This window comes from Parasteatoda tepidariorum, chromosome 4, assembly GCF_982258835.1.
Source record: "Parasteatoda tepidariorum strain Cologne lab strain chromosome 4, Ptep-v5.0, whole genome shotgun sequence".
Lineage (NCBI taxonomy): Eukaryota > Metazoa > Arthropoda > Arachnida > Araneae > Theridiidae > Parasteatoda > Parasteatoda tepidariorum.
The window spans coordinates 44,808,355-44,827,073 of NC_141758.1; the positions used below are offsets into that span (position 1 = coordinate 44,808,355).

At 28.4% G+C, this 18,719-nt stretch overlaps 1 protein-coding gene across 1 annotated transcript; it reads left to right on the plus strand.

Moving 5' to 3' along the window:
* The first annotated feature begins 1,266 nt into the window (after positions 1-1,266).
* LOC107438712 (cytochrome P450 2J4) lies at positions 1,267-16,376 on the plus strand. Its single transcript, XM_016051047.4, has 8 exons — positions 1,267-1,625; positions 5,372-5,493; positions 7,404-7,510; positions 7,886-8,193; positions 8,833-8,957; positions 12,662-12,917; positions 14,899-15,089; positions 16,107-16,376. Exons 1-8 carry the CDS (start codon positions 1,375-1,377, stop codon positions 16,283-16,285), a joined length of 1,539 nt encoding a protein of 512 aa, XP_015906533.3. The 5' UTR covers positions 1,267-1,374; the 3' UTR covers positions 16,286-16,376.
* Positions 16,377-18,719: the final 2,343 nt, after the last annotated feature.

Genomic DNA, 18,719 nt, shown 5'->3' on the forward strand with positions numbered 1-18,719 from the left:
TGCCAAATCTAGCTGAGATGGCTCAACATATAGCGCTTTTAAAAACGGAAAATGAAATAACCAGAGAGAGCATAAGCTAGGCAGAAGAAGTCTTTGTCGATAGATCTCTATTTTAGTATTTTGTCGAAAGCGCTTTTTTCACGAATTTATATATTACGAATTTATTTGACGATTTTTGATTTATATCGCGAATTTATTTGTTTTACTAGAATTTATTTGTTTGTGCAGGTTTTTCCATTGCAATTCACTTATTTCAATTTTTAATAGACTTAATTATAGCCAAAATTTTAACCTTTTTAAAGAGAGCACATTTCTAATAGGTTTAACAAATTACATGTCATTTATTTGAATTCAAATTTATTTTAATGACTTAGTATTTACTAAAAAGATGTATTTTTTTTTAAAAAAAAAAGTTGTTATATGGATTTGAATGATTGTTTTGAATTCTTAGAATTTTGTGCATTTGCAATGTACCTAAGTTAGTAGCGAGCGAAGCCAGCTTGGTTTGCGAAGCAAACCATATATGATTGCGTAGCAATTATCGGGGGTTGGCTAGCGTTAGTGAGCAGGGGGCGCAACCCACTAGTTTTAATTAATTTTACAGGTTATTTTAATAATAGAGAAACACTTACATTTTTTGTAGTGATTTTATAATCTAACACCTTTTCTGAATATTGTAAAACGGAGTATGAGAGTGCTTCAGCGTTTTTCAGCGTTATTACCGAGCATTTCGATGTTCCCATAAAGCCAGAAACATATCAAACCTCACCATATTCTGATCATGGTTTTTTCTTGTTTTAAGAAGTAATTGATAGAGATACCAACCAAATTATTTTTTACTTAGTTTTATTTATCATTTTATTTTGGATTTATATTGCAGAACTGCAAGACTCGATTTTTTTTTAATTTTAAATTTTATAAATAATTAATGTACTCCACTCATTTAAGCATACATTAAAAACTGAAATTGAAACAACTCGTTCAATGGGACGTAATCGTAAAAAAAGTTCAAAAATAAAAACTTAGCACCATGCTAATTTACAAACAAGCCTAAACTGTTAAACTACTCAAAATATTGTTTTGTAAAATGTTTCAAAACTCCTCGTTATCGGGATATTCTGTTTATCGGGATAAATATCGTGCATAAGTTAACGACTAGTTACAGTAAAAATAGTTTATTATTAGTTACTGACCATTAAACTCTGAGAAGATAATGAAAAAGCTTACTTAGTATTTAGTAGATAAGATTATAAAAAGATAATACAATTACATATAACTTGATAATAGTATACTTATCTTTTTTGTGCGACCCGAAATTTTATAAATGGGAGAAAGTACATTGGCCTTTAAAGTTATTTTCTGTAAATATCCATCATGGTGTTTGATGCTTTAATGAAATATAGCGAGCGAGGAAATTTCACCTACATATCTTATATTTTGGTAGTTATTCTTTTAATAAGCTTATCATGGAATTTGTGCACGAGTTTTCTAAAATGGATAAAACGAAGAAAATTGTTGCCACCAGGACCTATCGGACTACCTTGGGTGGGTTATTTACCTTTTTTAGGCATGGAACCTCATAAGACATTATGGAAGATGAAAGAAAAGTATGGAGATATCATTGGGTAAAGATATAAATTTTTTCACTTTTATATTATTTGGAATTGATTTATTTTTATATCGCTCACGAGCTGCAATAGCGGCACAGCTTAAAAAATCATGTTTTGAGATAAGTGGGTTTAAAGTTTTCATTGCTAAGGAAAATGCATAGAAATGCTTTAATTTGCTTAAATGAAGATTACCTTCCAGTTGAATTATGAGTTGTGCTAGTATTGCTGCTGAAAAGAATGTGTATTTATACATTTACACCTGACCTTAGTCCAAAACGCGTGTTTTTTGTGTTGTGCCACTATTGCAGCCCATGAGCGATATATTTAATAACAATAATACTTGCAAATGTACTGTAATGTACAGTGCACAAACAATAATTGAAGTACTCAAAATAATTTTTGATCTAATGACCGGGTTTTCGCTACCGGAGCTGCTGATGAGTGATGCTGACAAGAATGATCGGATTTACTTAAATTTTGTATTTTGCTGTATAATATTATATTCGTTAAAATGATGCAAAAAATTATATGCCTTACGATTTCAATTTTTTTCACCATTTTTAAATAAAGCAATAAAAAAATAAAAAGTTATAAATATTTACTAAAAATTATTTTTTTGCATGGAATTATCTTTGGGAAAACAAATTTCATAATTGTATGCGGAAAGTTATAAACTCGCTTGAAAAGTTCTTTAGATATAGTGAAGTACGAAAAAAGTAAAAATGAACATTTAAGGGGTCCAAACTTTATAGCGTTCTCCTGACCAAACGATTGAGACCATATTTTCCAGATCATTGTTTTTATTATTTTTTTGTTATTATTTTCTTCTATTCAAATTCTAAATGTCTTTTTTTTTCTGACTTATAGTTAAATAATGTGATCATAATTTTCTATGATAATAACTTTTTTTCATTAAATTTTAGTGCAACAGACTCTCTTTAACAGTAAATTTAACTAATATCATTGTTTACATGAAAGTTTTTTACATTCCTTTAGTTTCCGAAAGAAATAGCAATGCGTTGCAAAAAACGTTCATAAAAGCGTAAGAAAGTATTTAAGTTCATAAATTCTTTTAGAATGGATAATTGAGTTTAAAGTATTTACTTCAATTATTTTTCTGTTAATATAATGTTTGGTTTTTATGTTACATTTTTGGATATCCATCAAAATAATTGCGTTTTTTAAAATTTTAAATTTAAATGTTTTAATTCTCGAAATTTATTTTCTTAAATATTTTTTAAGGTACATATAGAAAGCTTTTGCAATAATTTATGTTAATCATTGTCACAATACAGTTATTATACATTTACCGATAAAATTTTACTGTGATTAAAATTTAAACTCTATTGTTGTAAACTGTGTTACATTTCTACTTCTGAGAAATTCCCTACTATATAATTGTATAAATAACCATATTCCTAAGTTTGGTGAAGAAGTAGATGTTCTCAAACAGTTTTAAGTAAACTGAAATTCATACGCTCACAGTGATAGAGTTTAGCTTTAGTGAGAGGAATTGTAAATTAAATGTATTCACATTTGTTTAGTTAGGTTTCTGTATTGCGTAAACTGAAACGAAGATATTCGTAGTTGTAAACTAAGCTGTTTTATGAAAACTGAAACGAAGATATTCGTAGTTGTAAACTAAGCTGTTTTATGAAAACTGAAACGAAGATATTCGTAGTTGTAAACTAAGCTGTTTTATGAAAACTGAAACGAAGATATTCGTAGTTGTAAACTAAGCTGTTTTATGAAAACTGAAACGAAGATATTCGTAGTTGTAAACTAAGCTGTTTTATGAAAACTGAAACGAAGATATTCGTAGTTGTAAACTAAACTGTTTTATGAAAACTGAAACGAAGATATTCGTAGTCGTAAACTAAGCTGTTTTATGAAAACTGAAACGAAGATATTCGTAGTCGTAAACTAAGCTGTTTTATGAAAACTGAAACGAAGATATTCGTAGTTGTAAACTAAACTGTTTTATGAAAACTGAAACGAAGATATTCGTAGTCGTAAACTAAGCTGTTTTATGAAAACTGAAACGAAGATATTCGTAGTCGTAAACTAAGCTGTTTTATGAAAACTGAAACGAAGATATTCGTAGTTGTAAACTAAGCTGTTTTATGAAAACTGAAACGAAGATATTCGTAGTTGTAAACTAAGCTGTTTTATGAAAACTGAAACGAAGATATTCGTAGTTGTAAACTAAGCTGTTTTATGAAAACTGAAACGAAGATATTCGTAGTTGTAAACTAAGCTGTTTTATGAAAACTGAAACGAAGATATTCGTAGTTGTAAACTAAGCTGTTTTATGAAAACTGAAACGAAGATATTCGTAGTTGTAAACTAAGCTGTTTTATGAAAACTGAAACGAAGATATTCGTAGTTGTAAACTAAGCAGTTTATGAAAACTGAAACGAAGATATTCGTAGTTGTAAACTAAGCTGTTTTATGAAAACTGAAACGAAGATATTCGTAGTTGTAAACTAAGCTGTTTTATGAAAACTGAAACAAAGATATTCGTAGTTGTAAACTAAGCTGTTTTATGAAAACTGAAACGAAGATATTCGTAGTTGTAAACTAAGCTGTTTTATGAAAACTGAAACGAAGATATTCATAGTTGTAAACTAAGCTGTTTTATGAAAACTGAAACGAAGATATTCGTAGTTGTAAACTAAGCTGTTTTATGAAAACTGAAATGAAGATATTCACGATGATAAATTATTTAGATATATAAATTTTAAACTATTCACAGTTTAAAAGTGCCAGGAATGATTTAATCTGACTTGAAAACCATGATATGATAAACAAAACAAAGTCTACTCTTAGTTTGAGGTATTGTACATGAGAAAAAAACTAAGTGTAATGTGATAAAAAAATAACAAATACATTTTTATGCATTGCATACAGCTAAAATCGCACCCTATCTGATTATGTGAATTGAGCGAGTGTAATTAACAGAAAATGAAGAGTGAAATATTAAATAAATTTTACAGATAGGAAAACAAGAGAAAACAATTCATGAAAGTTGCATGCATTATTTTCTTATGGTTGCTTTGCAGAAAGTATTTTATTTTATAACCGTCGTGTTGAACAACCGACTCAATATTTTGGGTTTACGACTACCAATGTTCAACTACGCAGCCTTGTAACTGTGAACCCAATCCAGAAGACAAGGGAACTCCTGCATCAAATGTAGGTAGAAATTGGCCTTTGTGGAGGACTTTTTCGAGGAACTAACCCGTATTGGCGTTACACGGAGAGGAAAACCACAAAAACCTTCAACGACTAGCCTGATGGCAAAGAATTTCTAATCCATGATCCGTCTACCATTTAGGACATATTACTGTGGTCGGTGCAAGCCGAGTGCGGAATTAGTTTCAACCAGCCATAGCTGGGATTCGATTCGAACTCGGTTCACCTCATTGGAAGGCTAACACTCTATCCCATGAGCTACAACGACTCAAACAAAAAGTATTGAAGTTTTGCAAAAAATATTTTAATTATCTGCAGATATTGCGTCTTAATTCAATAGAATTTATAAATATTTAAAATGATAATCAGTTTGTTTTAATTACTTAATTTTTTTTGTTAGTTTGCATCAAGAAAAAACTTTAAAAAAAAAACAAGAAACAAATAGTTCAGAACTTACAAGCTATCAAAGCAAAATAATAATAATAATTTTAACGTTAAAATAAAAGTTACCTTTGTTATTGCGCAAATTGTAAAATATTTGTCTTAAAATATGTTGATTTGTTTAGGGTGAATCTGGGTTCCAAATATACAGTTATTTTAAATGAATATCCAGTCGCTAAAGAAGTCATAACACATCCGGGAGCGCTAGACAGAGCACCTGATCTCTTCAATCATATACCTGTTATTGGTAAGACACACTGCTGCCTTAATAAAATAAACTTAAAATACTTATCTGATTAGTAGAAAAGCTAATAGAATGCTTCGTAATTAATATATTTGAATTTTAGAAACCCTTAAAAAAATTGAAAAGATGGTAAAGAAAAAGAGAAATTATATATATATATATATATATATATATATATATATATATATATATATATATATATATATATATATATATATATATATATATATATATATATATATATATATATATATATATATATATATATATATATATATATATATTATATATATTATTATATATATATTATATATTATATATATATTATATATATATTATATATATATATATATATATATATATATATATATATATATATATATATATATTATATATTATATATATATTATATATATATATATATATATATATATATATATATATATATATATATATATATATATATATATATATATATATATATATATATATATATATATATATATATATATATATATATATATATATATATATATATATATATATATATATATATATATATATATATATATATATATATATATACAGCATGTACTGATTTTATAATATTACACATAATATTGTTGTTATTCTTTCATGTCACTAGTCAATACTGCCAAACCTATTTTAAGGCATAGGGGTGAACTTCTTCTTGTTTTCCAGTGACAGAAAATTCGACTTCTTAAGCAGAACATACGTCACACCCCGTTTTACAAGGAGGACACATCCACAGACCATCCATCCACTCACAGATCGTAATTTTGACCTGAACCAGAGCACGAATAATCTTCGATCCAGTACCACCAGAAGGAAAGATTTGTTATAGGAACTTACACGACTTTGTCAGTCCGACAGATTTAGCTTGCGACAGTCACTATTTTGGCTGGCGGGGATCGAACTCTCGACCTCTTGGGCAGGGGTCCAACTCTCTATCAACCAGGTTATCCCCCCTCATGCATAATGTGCATTAGATATATTGGTATCAAAAATTTACAGATATTCAATAAAATATAAATTAATTTCTAAATAATATTTAATACACAAGGAAAGAATGAATATCAAAATCTAACAAATAAGTATATACCTTAAAAAAATTCTCAAACAGATAAGTGCTCCATTCTCTGACCGTCAGAAACAAAATTGCGTGAATGAACGTTATGCTTGTAAAAATTGCGTTTAGTATGGACCTCGACGTTGTTTGAGATTTAGACGATTTGCTTGTTGAAAACTGCTGAACGAGGCGAAATATTGTAGTGCTGCAGTCTATTGAGGAGTGAAAATGTTACGTTTTCGTTGTTCGTAGAAGAGGGAATGTGCCGGACTAGGATCGAACTTTGTCAACTCAACTGATTGTGGCAGAGTTTTTAACAATAACGGGGATACTTTTTTTTTTAAATCAAAGAAGGGATTTGATTGAATAAATTAACGTCCAACTTTAAAAATATCTTGATTCTAATGTTGTCTGCAAATATTTTTGATTCGTATTGATGCATATGCTTTGCCTTTTCTTTTTTTTTAAAAATATATAGTTAAATTATTAAGATTAGGAATTTTTGAAAAAGTTTTAATAGATTTTGAAAATTCAGGAATTTTGAGTTAGTTTTTTTTAAGAAATAGGTATGAAGACATGCTTTGAGAAGAACCAGTGCGTCCAATGAAAACAAAATTAGTTTTAAAATTTCAGGCCACAAAAAAAATAAATAAATAAATAACTGAAAAAGATAAAAAAAAGCATGCGTCTATAAAATAGATAGTGTTTAATAACATATTTTTTCCTTTTTATTTACTTCCTTATATATTATGAAATATATTAGATAATTGTAATTTTGGAACAAATTTTTGTCTTATTATTTACATCTTTATATATTGTACAGGATTCATTACTGCAAATGGAGAAAAATGGGTTGAGCAAAGACGGTTTTGTTTATCAGCAACTCGAGATCTAGGATTAGGAAGGCGTTCCTGGGAAGATCTAGTCACGGTAAATGTTTATTTAGCTATTTATTTAGTTTATTTAGCTATTTGAAATATGATTCGCACGCATCACTCAACCATGGCCACGAACTTAGTCCAATTTAAAGGGCTCAATCTTTTAGGGGCCATGGTAGAAATGCCTTGTAATTTTACCCCTGGTCAGGTGATATGGACAGCACATGCGCTGGTACCCCTTCTTCAAGACTTCCACATTTCAAAAATATGATTCACATTGCCAAAATTCTGAATCATAGATCCGAACTCTTTGACTGAGGGAAACTGATATTTTTTTATTCGAACTAAAGGCAGATAATTCTGTTTAAAAAACTATATCCATTACAGCCATGAAAAATTTCTAATTGTTGTTGTAATATAATTACAGGAGGAAGTGCATAGCTTTGCTGATGAAATTCAAAACGCAAAGGGAAATCCGGTAGATGCATCTCGCTCACTAGCACATTCTATTTCATCGAATATAATCTCACTTTTAATTGGTCGCCGACTTAAAAAAGATGAAGAAGCTGATAAAGTTCAACTGTCTGTAGACTATTCTGAGATATCTTTTACATACATGGGTCCATCTAATCCCGGAACCGTCATACCTGGCTTAAGAAAGTTTTTTGAAACATTCAAGATCGGAGGTTACGATAGAGCTGCAAAAATTGTGAGGAGGTTCCAGAAATTTATAAGGTGATGCTCTCATAAGTTTTACTTGTCATTTTATTTGAGAAAATTGGTAAATTGAATAGTTTAAAGTACTATTCATTAAACTCAATTTGTGAATTTTTTTGTTTTTATTACTTGTACATGGAGAAAAAAAGACTCAAGTAAAATTACCGTACTGTATGATAGGAATATTACTGGTAAACAATAACTATGATACTGTTAAGAAAAAAATATACTTCATTTAAATCATTCAGATGGTAATTTTTCCGTTTACATGTTAATGGCTAACTGGAAATTCTGTCTTTCAAAATTTTATTTCTTATAACCACAGATTTAGTAAAAAAAAAAAAAAAAAAACTAAGAAACTGAAAAGCAAATTTAACAAAATTACTGTTTTCCTTCTTCTTTTCTTAACTTCTTTCATTTTACCTTGCCATGCTTTAAGGTATAATGATAAAATTTCTAAATTTTATCGCATATTATAAAACCATATTTTATTTTAAATTTTACCATCACCAAAGTATTTTAATAAGAATTACCCAGCTTTTTGATGGTTATTCCCATAGAGCCAGAAGCACAGTGCATTTGCTCATATTCTGGTAGTTTTGACTATACTTATTTTTCCTCAGTGCGTAATATAAGAGTAATTTTTTTTTCTTTTAGAGATGAGATTTATCGACATAAGGCATTTCCAGAATTGAGTGACATGGATGATTTCATAAATTCGTATCTCGGAAAATTGGACAAATTATCCAACCATGAAACAAATGTTCGACATTATTTCTCAGGTAATAAGCTACGAACTAGTGTAAAGATAACACAAAAGCATTCTGCTGTAAAGATCCATAAAAAGTATGTAGAGGTCTTGAAATTAAAAGGAAGTAAAGTGGAAAATCCCTTTCTCTCCTTCGAAATTTTTTTATTAAAAACCAATAGTGCTGCAAAGGAGTTACCAACACCTTCAAAAAGGGAGAAGGCTTCCGCACTGGTTACCATAAACGAGAATTACATTTCTTTAGTAGTCCAAACGTAGAGAATGTCGAATTACCCCACTGCGCAGGTTAGTAGCCCGAGCGTAGTGGCCTCTTTTTTATTCATTCTCTACTGCGTAGTTTATGTTCGTAAGGTCGGACTAATAAATTGATCCGTGCAGAAGCTTTCCCTCTTCTAGGAAATGTTGAAACTCGTCAAACCCGTAGATTGTGTTATTTAGTAATTTAGGACGAACAACAGCATTTTCAACAATCGTTGTTTCAATATCCTGTAAGCTTTTATTCCTTTCACTTAATTCCTATTCAATATCAACTCCTTAATTAATAATAAGAAAAAAGCTTATAATAATATAAAAGCTTAATAAGCTTATTATTCGCTTATTATTTTCTAAGAATAAGCTGGAATAAGTTTATTATTCACTGAAAATAGTTTTGGGGAACACAAGCATTAAAGAATAATTTTTCGAAAAAAAATCCTATTATTTTTAGCAACAAGCATATATATTAGCGCTAATCGATACTTTTTAATATAGGTGTCTAAGCTGAAGTCACTTCTCTTACCTGTACATTGGCAATACATCAATAACTAATCAGTTCGATACCAAACCAAAAGGAACACGTTTCTATTGGATTTGGAATACGTATTGCTTAATAGGAATGGTAAAAGGAGCTAGTACCAAATCATAACCACAAAATTACGACAATTGATAGATTTATTCTACTTAAGGAAGTAGTAAACTAAAAAACGGAAAATAAAGAATTCTTAGGATAAAAAAACGATTTCAAGAATTCTTTACATTGAAATAAAAACTTTCATATTGTTTCTTTTTTTATTATTCTTATAGTTCTTAATCAGACGTAAAAAACCATTCTGTAGAGAACCATCATCAAATGAAAAAAAAAATATTTACAGTCAAATTTTTTATTGTAAAAATCATTGCACTTACCTGATTTATAATTCCCGGAGAATTCCAAAATGATAAGTTCCTTTATTGAAAACTTTATTCTCAAATAATAGATGCATAGTTTATCCCTTCATTACTTTTAGATAACATACTATACAGCAAAATTTTATAATAGATATGAAATTGAATATGTAGCTAAAAACAGAATAGCTGAATTCTAGTTGAACTTATTCTTTCAAAATTTAAAAAAACTTACCAAGAAAACGATTTAAATTAATTAAGAATCAGCACAAATGGCACTATTTCAAGTAACTTGGATAATTTTTTATTGTTGTTTTCCGAATTATATGGATACAGAAATATATACTATTCTATAACGAAGAAGAATATGTTATAACTATTACAATTCTGTATGTTCTGAATTCATATTTATTCACTGGAATGCCGAAAGCAATGTTGACTTCACTTTAATTCGTAATGAATTGAAGACAGAAGAAATGCATTTTACCTTAATACACACATCTGTAACAGTATCCGAAATCGGAAGTCATCAGTTGCAAGTTTGTTGATAATAGAAATAAAAAATTATTGCGGAATTTTTCTTCAAATGTTTGGCGTGTTCTGTTCCTGAAAGATTTACTAATATTCTGGAGATTTTTTTCAAGTTCTTCGGCCTTTTCCTTAGGGAAATTTTGTTTCTTATTTGCTGCTAAAAAATGGCGTCTGATTCAGTCAATGATTTCGATGGAACTAAATGAAAACGTGATAAATTAATGTCCGATATTTACAGGCTCCCGCTAGACGGCGTACTCGAGCGTTGCGATCGCGAATACTTAAGTTAAAAAAGCCCTTTTAGAATTAGAATAAATAAATGACTTGCTTTTCGAGTTAAATATAAAAAACCAAAAGATGTTATAAAAATTATTTAAATATTAATCATAGAATAACTCTCTAAATAAGCGACCAATAAAAATAAATTATTTGTTATCATTAGTACATTTTTTGTGTTAAACGTCACAAAATACAAATACATGAATAAAAAATAGTAATAATACTTTATTGTTTGTGCTAAAGATAAGATAAGTTTGTAAAAATTGGGTAAATATTTATAAATTTATATAAACTTATATGAATAAAGGACTAAATAAGGGATTAGTTAAAAAAAAGACTATTGTTATAAATAAAAATAAGTAAAATGTTTATACAAAAATAAGAAACAAAATTTATTACTCGTTCTATTTCAGTTAATAAAAGCTTATGTATAAATAAATCTCTACTGTAGTTGCTTCCAATTTCATTTTTGCTTCTGCTATAAGTATAATTTAACATCTCACAAGTTGGCAGAAAACGGATGAGATTATTCAAAACTTGTGTGGCATCTATGCATTTTATTATTCTGCTATAATACAACCAAACTAATGTTTGTGAAGGTTCTTTTATGAAAATACTGATTAAATTGATGGAAGGTCAATTTTGAAACATACTTTCATTGAAACAGTTCAAATAGTTCTCCTTTTATTTATACGAAGAACAAAATTCTAGAAAATTACCCTACTGCATAATTCTGGTTAAAAAAACATAATCTGGTTCTGAAAACATAATTCTGGTTAAAAAAAAACGAAACAAATGGTAATCATAGGATTCATTTGGCAATTTTTTTCCGTTCATGACGTAGGAGTTTACTGAAAAATGTGCTTTTCAAAATTAAACTACACATCTATCCACGCGTAATTATACCACACATCATGGTTATTGCCACACATTTAGTAAAAAATGCAAAACTGAAAAGTAAACTTAACAGACTAAATGTTTTTTTTTTGTCATGCTCTGAAATATCATGGCAAAATTATCAAAGTTAGCCACATTCACCAAATTTTATCGCTCATTAAAAAACCATATTTAATCTTTAATTTTACCAAAGTCCATCACCAAAGCTTTTCGGTAAAAATACCAAGTTCTTTGATATTGTCATAGAGCCAAAAACATGTAAATTTCCTCATATTCTGGTAGTTTTTTCTAAGTGTTTATTTACAAAAATATACTTTAAAAAACATGTAAATATTCTAATTTATTGTTAAATACCAAGTTTTTTGATATTTTCATAGAGCCAAAAACACGTACATTTCCTCATATTCTGGTAGTTTTTTCTAAGTGTTTATTTATAAAAATATACTTTAAAAAACATGTAAATATTCTAATTTATTGTTAAATACCAAGTTTTTTGATATTTTCATAGAGCCAAAAACACGTACATTTCCTCATATTCTGGTAGTTTTTTCTAAGTGTTTATTTACAAAAATATACTTTAAAAAACATGTAAATATTCTAATTTATTGTTAAATACCAAGTTTTTTGATATTTTCATAGAGCCAAAAACATGTAAATTTCCTCATATTCTGGTAGTTTTTTCTAAGTGTTTATTTACTTTAAAAAACATGTAAATATTCTAATTTATTGTTATGTAATTTTTTCCTCAATATATCTAAATTTTCTTGCCCATCATTATTTAGTTATAACGAAATTTTCTTTTTCTTTTTTTTACTTTATAAATAAAACAACTTTTTCTTACCAAGTGAAATTATGTATGTTTTTTAGAGGAAATGCTGGAAGGTAATGTGAAGATTTTATTCCTTGGTGCCAGTGACACTATTTTAAGTTCACTGGGTTGGCTCTTCAGACTAATGGCTGACTATAAAGCTATTCAAGATAAAGTTTATAGAGAAATTATGGATGTTATAGGAAGAGATGGTGCTGTTAAGTACGAAGAGAGAGACAAAATTCCTTACACCTTTGCTGTCTTGATGGAATCGCAGCGTTTCTCAAGCATCGTACCTCTGAGTACAACCAGACAGTAAGAAATGTTATTCAAGGGGGATTAAAAATTTAAAGAAGTTGGGATTACAATTGATAAGCTACATTTTTTCGACTGTTATTTATTTTTATTGAGTGGTTCAAAAATAAATTTCCAGTTTACAAGTTTTCGGAAGTTTATCGGAAAATAACAGAATCTTTTTACTGTCTACATGGGAATATTTTTCATTTTATTTTATAACCGTAGTTTAACAGCCGATACGACTACCAATGTTCAACTTCGTTGCCTTGTATTTCGGTACCCAATCCAGAAGACAAGGGAACTCTGGATCAAGTATCGGGAAAAATTTGCCCTCATGGAGGACTTTTTGATGGAACTAACCCGCATTTGCGCTAGATGGAGTGGAAAACCACGGAAGTGTCCCACGGTTAGCCTGATGGCAAGGGAAGTCTAACCCATGATCCGTCTACCACTGAGGATATTTTTCATGAGCACTGTGGTCGATGTAAGCAGGCGGAGGCGAAATCTCTATCCCCTGAGCCACCACGCCTCCTCCATGGGGATAGTGTTTTTATACTCACTAAAACTGTCTGTAAAAAAATCTTTTATTGACGTTTAGGAAATGCGGCTTATCAGTTCGCTGCCTTATACCCTTAAATTATTTTGCAGTTATTTAATCATTAAATGAATTTATTTAATAAAACTATCTCTTCGGTATATCTGTGTTCTAAATGTGTTTTCATTATAGCGTGATACATACGTAAAATATTGCAAAGCATTTTTTCTATTTAAATGTTTTTATAAATGAATAGCGATTTCATTGCAAGTGCCTCTATATAGTAAAAAGTTTTTTAATAATTTCTTTTTTAATCAATATGGATATTTTTGCAATTAAATACATAATGCCTAATTTATTTAAAACGAAAAGTGTTGTTTAGATCTTAGCCTCTTATTACTACTGACATGACCTCTTATTACTGACCTCTTCTTACTGGAGAAAAGAATACTGGTAAAATTATCGTGTATGGTAATGGTAGTTTTGAAGAAAAAAAGTCATTTTGGTAATAAAAACTGAAATATATGATATTTAAATCATTCATTCTGCAATTTTCCCTTTCATACGGTAATGATTAACTGGGAATTCTGATTTTAAAAATTATAGTTCTTATTACCACGCATTTAATAATAAAATACATAACTGAAAGGTATATTTAACAGAATAAAGGTTTTTATGCCCTGATTTAAGGTATCACGATAAAATTACCTAATTTTATCACATGTTATAAAACCATATTTTATTGTTAATTTTAGAAAAGCATAACCAAAGTGCTTTAGTAAAAATTACCGAGCTTTCTGGTGTTTCCATAGAACCGAAAAACATATTATGGTAGTTTGGATAATACCTCGTTTTCTTAGTTACATTGTTATGAATCGTCATAAATTCTCTAACTGATTATAAGGTAATGACATATATTCCGTAAATCTAGTTTATTGATTAACTGGTACCAGTATTCTGTTGTCGAATTAATTTGTCACAATCTGAAGAATCATAATATTATTACTTTTAAATTTAATAGGTAAATTGACATTTTGCTGATTTGAAATTTGACCAGTTGTCATCTTAAATTTTTTTTTAAGGTAATACGCAATTTGGCTAATTAATGCAGCCACAATAACGTGTGTTTTAAGATTTTAAGACTGAAAAAAATAGTAAGGTTTCTTTCATAAACAAACTTTATTAGCAATACTTGCCGGAAAAAAAAATTTAGATATGCTTTGTAAATTTATGCTTTCTCAAACATTTATTGTAAAAAAAATTGCTTTACATTGCGAAGCAAAACAAAATTACAAGTTTATAAATAATTAATCTAAACAAAAAGCATTTTTCCTTTTAAGTATTTTAAAAATTATGTATGTTAATTAGGAATTGGAACAGGCATCAACTTAGAAAAGGTTTCTTGTATATAGCCATTGTTTTGTTCTGAAAGTTTTTTCATACATTTTTAACTTTTTTATTTAGAGCTAATCAAGATATTTCAATCAAGAACTTCATCATTCCAAAAGGCGCCGAAATTACAATTAACCTTTGGGCTCTTCATAATGATCCACAATATTGGAGTGAACCTGAAAAATTTAAACCAGAAAGATTTTTAACAGATAACGGAACAAAGCTAAGAAAACATCCAGAGAGTTATGCGCCATTTTCTATTGGTTAGTAGCATTTTCGTATTAAACTATCTCATTTTAATATCTAATTTAGCGCATTTCGGAATTGTGAAGCAATATTAATTTGAAAAATTTTGAGGTTTAAGAAAAATAAATTTTAGAATGTCAGAAGCTCCAGGATTCAGCATCAAATCTCAATCAAAAACAATTTTATCTAAAATTCAAACTAAGAATTACATATTTTATACTTACAGCTATTGTTTACGTTCAAAACTCAGAACTTTAGACTGTTACAAGATGTAACTTATTGCAGATTTTTCAATAAGTTTTAAAGGAAGTTATTTTCAAACTGTTATATTTTTAAGGAATAATACTTAAAAAGTTTTAAGAAGTGAAATTAAATGTTTTGCACTTAAAACTAACACTTATGTTCCTTACCAATATTTTGACTTAAAAATGCCTTGTACTTTTAAATAAATTAAATAAAAATTAACCGAACATTACAGGTCTGAACTGTTAACAAATAAAAAGTTTTATATTCTAGAAATGATATCACCTTTTTTAAATACTGACTTAAATTAAATTTCAAAAATTTAAAATATATAGAATTTTTATATTTTTAGGGTTAGTCAACTCAAATCTGAACAATTATAGCATTTTGAACTGTAATTTTTTGTCTATAATTTTGAACTATATATTTTTCTGATAAATTTTATAATTTCATAACTCCTTGCTGCTTTAGGTAAATTTATGAGATGAAAAAATGTCATTCCTAAAATTTTTTTAACTAAAGAGAAAAACTAGTTAGTCTTATGAAAAAACAAAAGCCACTAATCACCTTTTTATAATTTAACTGTTCAAATGAAATCAAAATGTAGTGTAATCAAATGTACTGAATTTACACTGAAATAGGGTTTATTTTACATAATTTGTTTCAAAATTCGCACTGTATTTATTGTGCAACGAAAATAAATATTTTTAAAAGTGCAATTAGTTGCACATTGAATAATAGTACATATTAAATACTTGCTTGTACATGTTTTATTTGTTTTTCCTTGACAGGTAGAAGGAACTGTCCTGGTGAAACTATTGCCTGGATGGAAATCCTGGCCTATTTTACTGAAATAGTTAGAAGGTTTGAAATATCTGTCCCACCAGGTTCACAAGTTGAATATAAAATTGTGAATGGATTAGTTGAGCATTTAGCCCCACAGCCTCTATGTTTTAAGGAAAGGAATTAAAGATTATCGTTGACTCTATCTCTATGTATAATTTTCATGTTTACTTTAAAATCGTGCTGTAGATTATCTATTTAAAGATATTTTTATGTAATATTGTTTTCATTGTGCCTTTATCATTGCGCTGGGTCATACATCATTTCCACGAGTTTTACCTTATTTGACTGAAAGTTAACATACATATGAAAATCGTTTATTTTTGTTCCAAACTGTGCTGGAACCCTAAATAATTATAACGAAATATATAAAAAAATCTTTATTGCAATTAGTCTAATGAATTTTTAATCATTATTTTAAATACCGTATAATTTAAGGCACATTAATGTTATTACTTTGATTAAAATTCTATATATTCTATAATTCTTTTAAATTCTTATAATAAATTCTTTTATATTCTATAATTGGAAAATAGTGATGCAAATTAAAGCTTAGAAAATTATACCATATTCATGTTCTGACTGGTGTAAGGTATCTAAAACAATTTGAAAAATGTACTATATGCTTATATTATAATTCGAGAGAAAAATGCCTCAGTCGATTTTCCATCAGTCGTACATCAAATTGTCGTATATGAAACAAAATCTATTGCACGTGAAAATTGTTTTAGTTATTTAAAATTAGCCCTTAAAGATTCTTCGTATCTCCAAAAATAATACTTATTAAATCATAACTATTAAAAGTGTAAAATTTAATTTTAAAAATTATAATTATAAAAGTATAAAATTTAATTTTAAAAATCATAATTATTCAAAGTGTGAAAGTATCAATATCAATTATCAAAATTATTTTATTACAAATTTGTAATTGCAATGTAATTACTTAAAGATATTTTGCTGAAATTTAAAGAGGATATTTTTATCTAAAAAGTTTGTTTTGAAACTTTGTAAGTAATAATAGAGTTTTTTCTTGTTTTGTTTTGAAACTTTTCGGCAGTTAGGAGGTAGTGTTTTCCAGGCGAAAATTTTTACATATCAAGTGTAAAAAAGTTTCTCCAAATATTCCTTAGTATTGTATCCAGATATCCAGATAGGTTCTAAATCAACTTCCAGAATTTTCTCACGAAAACAACATACGTGTTTTACATTGTTTTTATTAGGTACAATGCACAAAAAAAATCGGACCACCCTGAATAACTTTAGATTTAATGATCGGATCTTCATGGTCAAGGACTCAATTTTAATGATTTGAGGGGATGACCTCAATCATGTTAATTAATTAGTGCCTACGATATTTTAAGTTACGAAACCAGACACAAAAACCCACTTTCATTGAATAAGCATGCACGGATATCTGACCCCCCCAAATATAGGAGTAGCCCAATAAATTCCTTAAAATTTAATTTCTCAGGAACTATGAAATCGATTTCGCCGGAATTTGGCATTTTGTTTTGTAAATTACAAAACCTAAAATGGCGTAAAAAATTGCATACCTCACAATTCAAAATTTTTTGACTATTATTAAATAAAATAATAAAATATTATAAACATTTACAAAAATTTATTTTTTGCATGGAACTATTTTTGGAAAAACGAATTTTATGACTGTGTGCAAAATTTTTTCAATTCGCATAAAAATCTCAAGTTGTTGTGAAATAGGCAAAAAATGAAATTAACTTTAAGGGGTTAACTTTGGATTGCTCTCCTGACCAAACTATTTGGATCATGTTTCCCAGATTGTGGCTAGATTTTGGGAATCAGAAATTGAATTCATTGAAAAGGTATAGTTATTGAGAGAGAGAGAGTACGTTTTCGTGTCTGATTTTGTAACTTAAATTATCGTCTTCACTAATTAATTTGCATATTTGAGGTCAACCAGTTTAACCATTAATTTTGAGTCTTGGAACGTGAAGATCTGATCATTCAGGGTGGTCCATTTTTTTGGTACACTGTACATAAAAATTGCGGTGTTTTTCACCAAAAAAAAAAAAAAAAAATTGTCTCTTGAAAAATTTCAAATTTGTTAATATTTGCTTCAAGCTTTTTGGTTAAAAACGTACATATATCAAAAACAATATTATTTAAAAATTAAATAAGTTTAACGCTTAGCTATTGAAAGTACCCTTTTTAGTTCATTTTATTGCTTTTAAATTTCGTCTTTTTACAATGTGTAATTCGTCTTATTTGTGAGTAATTTTTTTGTCATTTACATATTATTTATCATTATTTAAATCTACACACTTTCAAATGAAGGAAAAACTATTTTTATGGCAAATTAACTGGACTAATTATTGGGATTACATGGAGAGGAAAACCACAAAACCTCCCGCGGTTAGCTTGATGGCAAGGGTACTAACCCATGACTCGTCTACCACTGAGGATACTTTACGCCAGCACTACGATCAGTGCGAGCCGGGTGCGGAATTTGTATCAACCACCCATCGTTGGGATTCGAACTCGGGTCACCTTATTGGAAGGCGAGTTCTCTATCCCCTAAGCCA

Excerpts from the sequence above, each read along its gene's own strand:
- LOC107438712 (XM_016051047.4), top strand. The coding sequence starts at position 1,375 with ATGGTGTTTGATGCTTTAATGAAATATAGCGAGCGAGGAAATTTCACC. Across the intron at positions 7,511-7,885 it reads CCTGGGAAGATCTAGTCACG|GAGGAAGTGCATAGCTTTGC; the intron begins GTAAATGTTTAT and ends ATATAATTACAG. Across the intron at positions 12,918-14,898 it reads CCTCTGAGTACAACCAGACA|AGCTAATCAAGATATTTCAA; the intron begins GTAAGAAATGTT and ends TTTTTTATTTAG.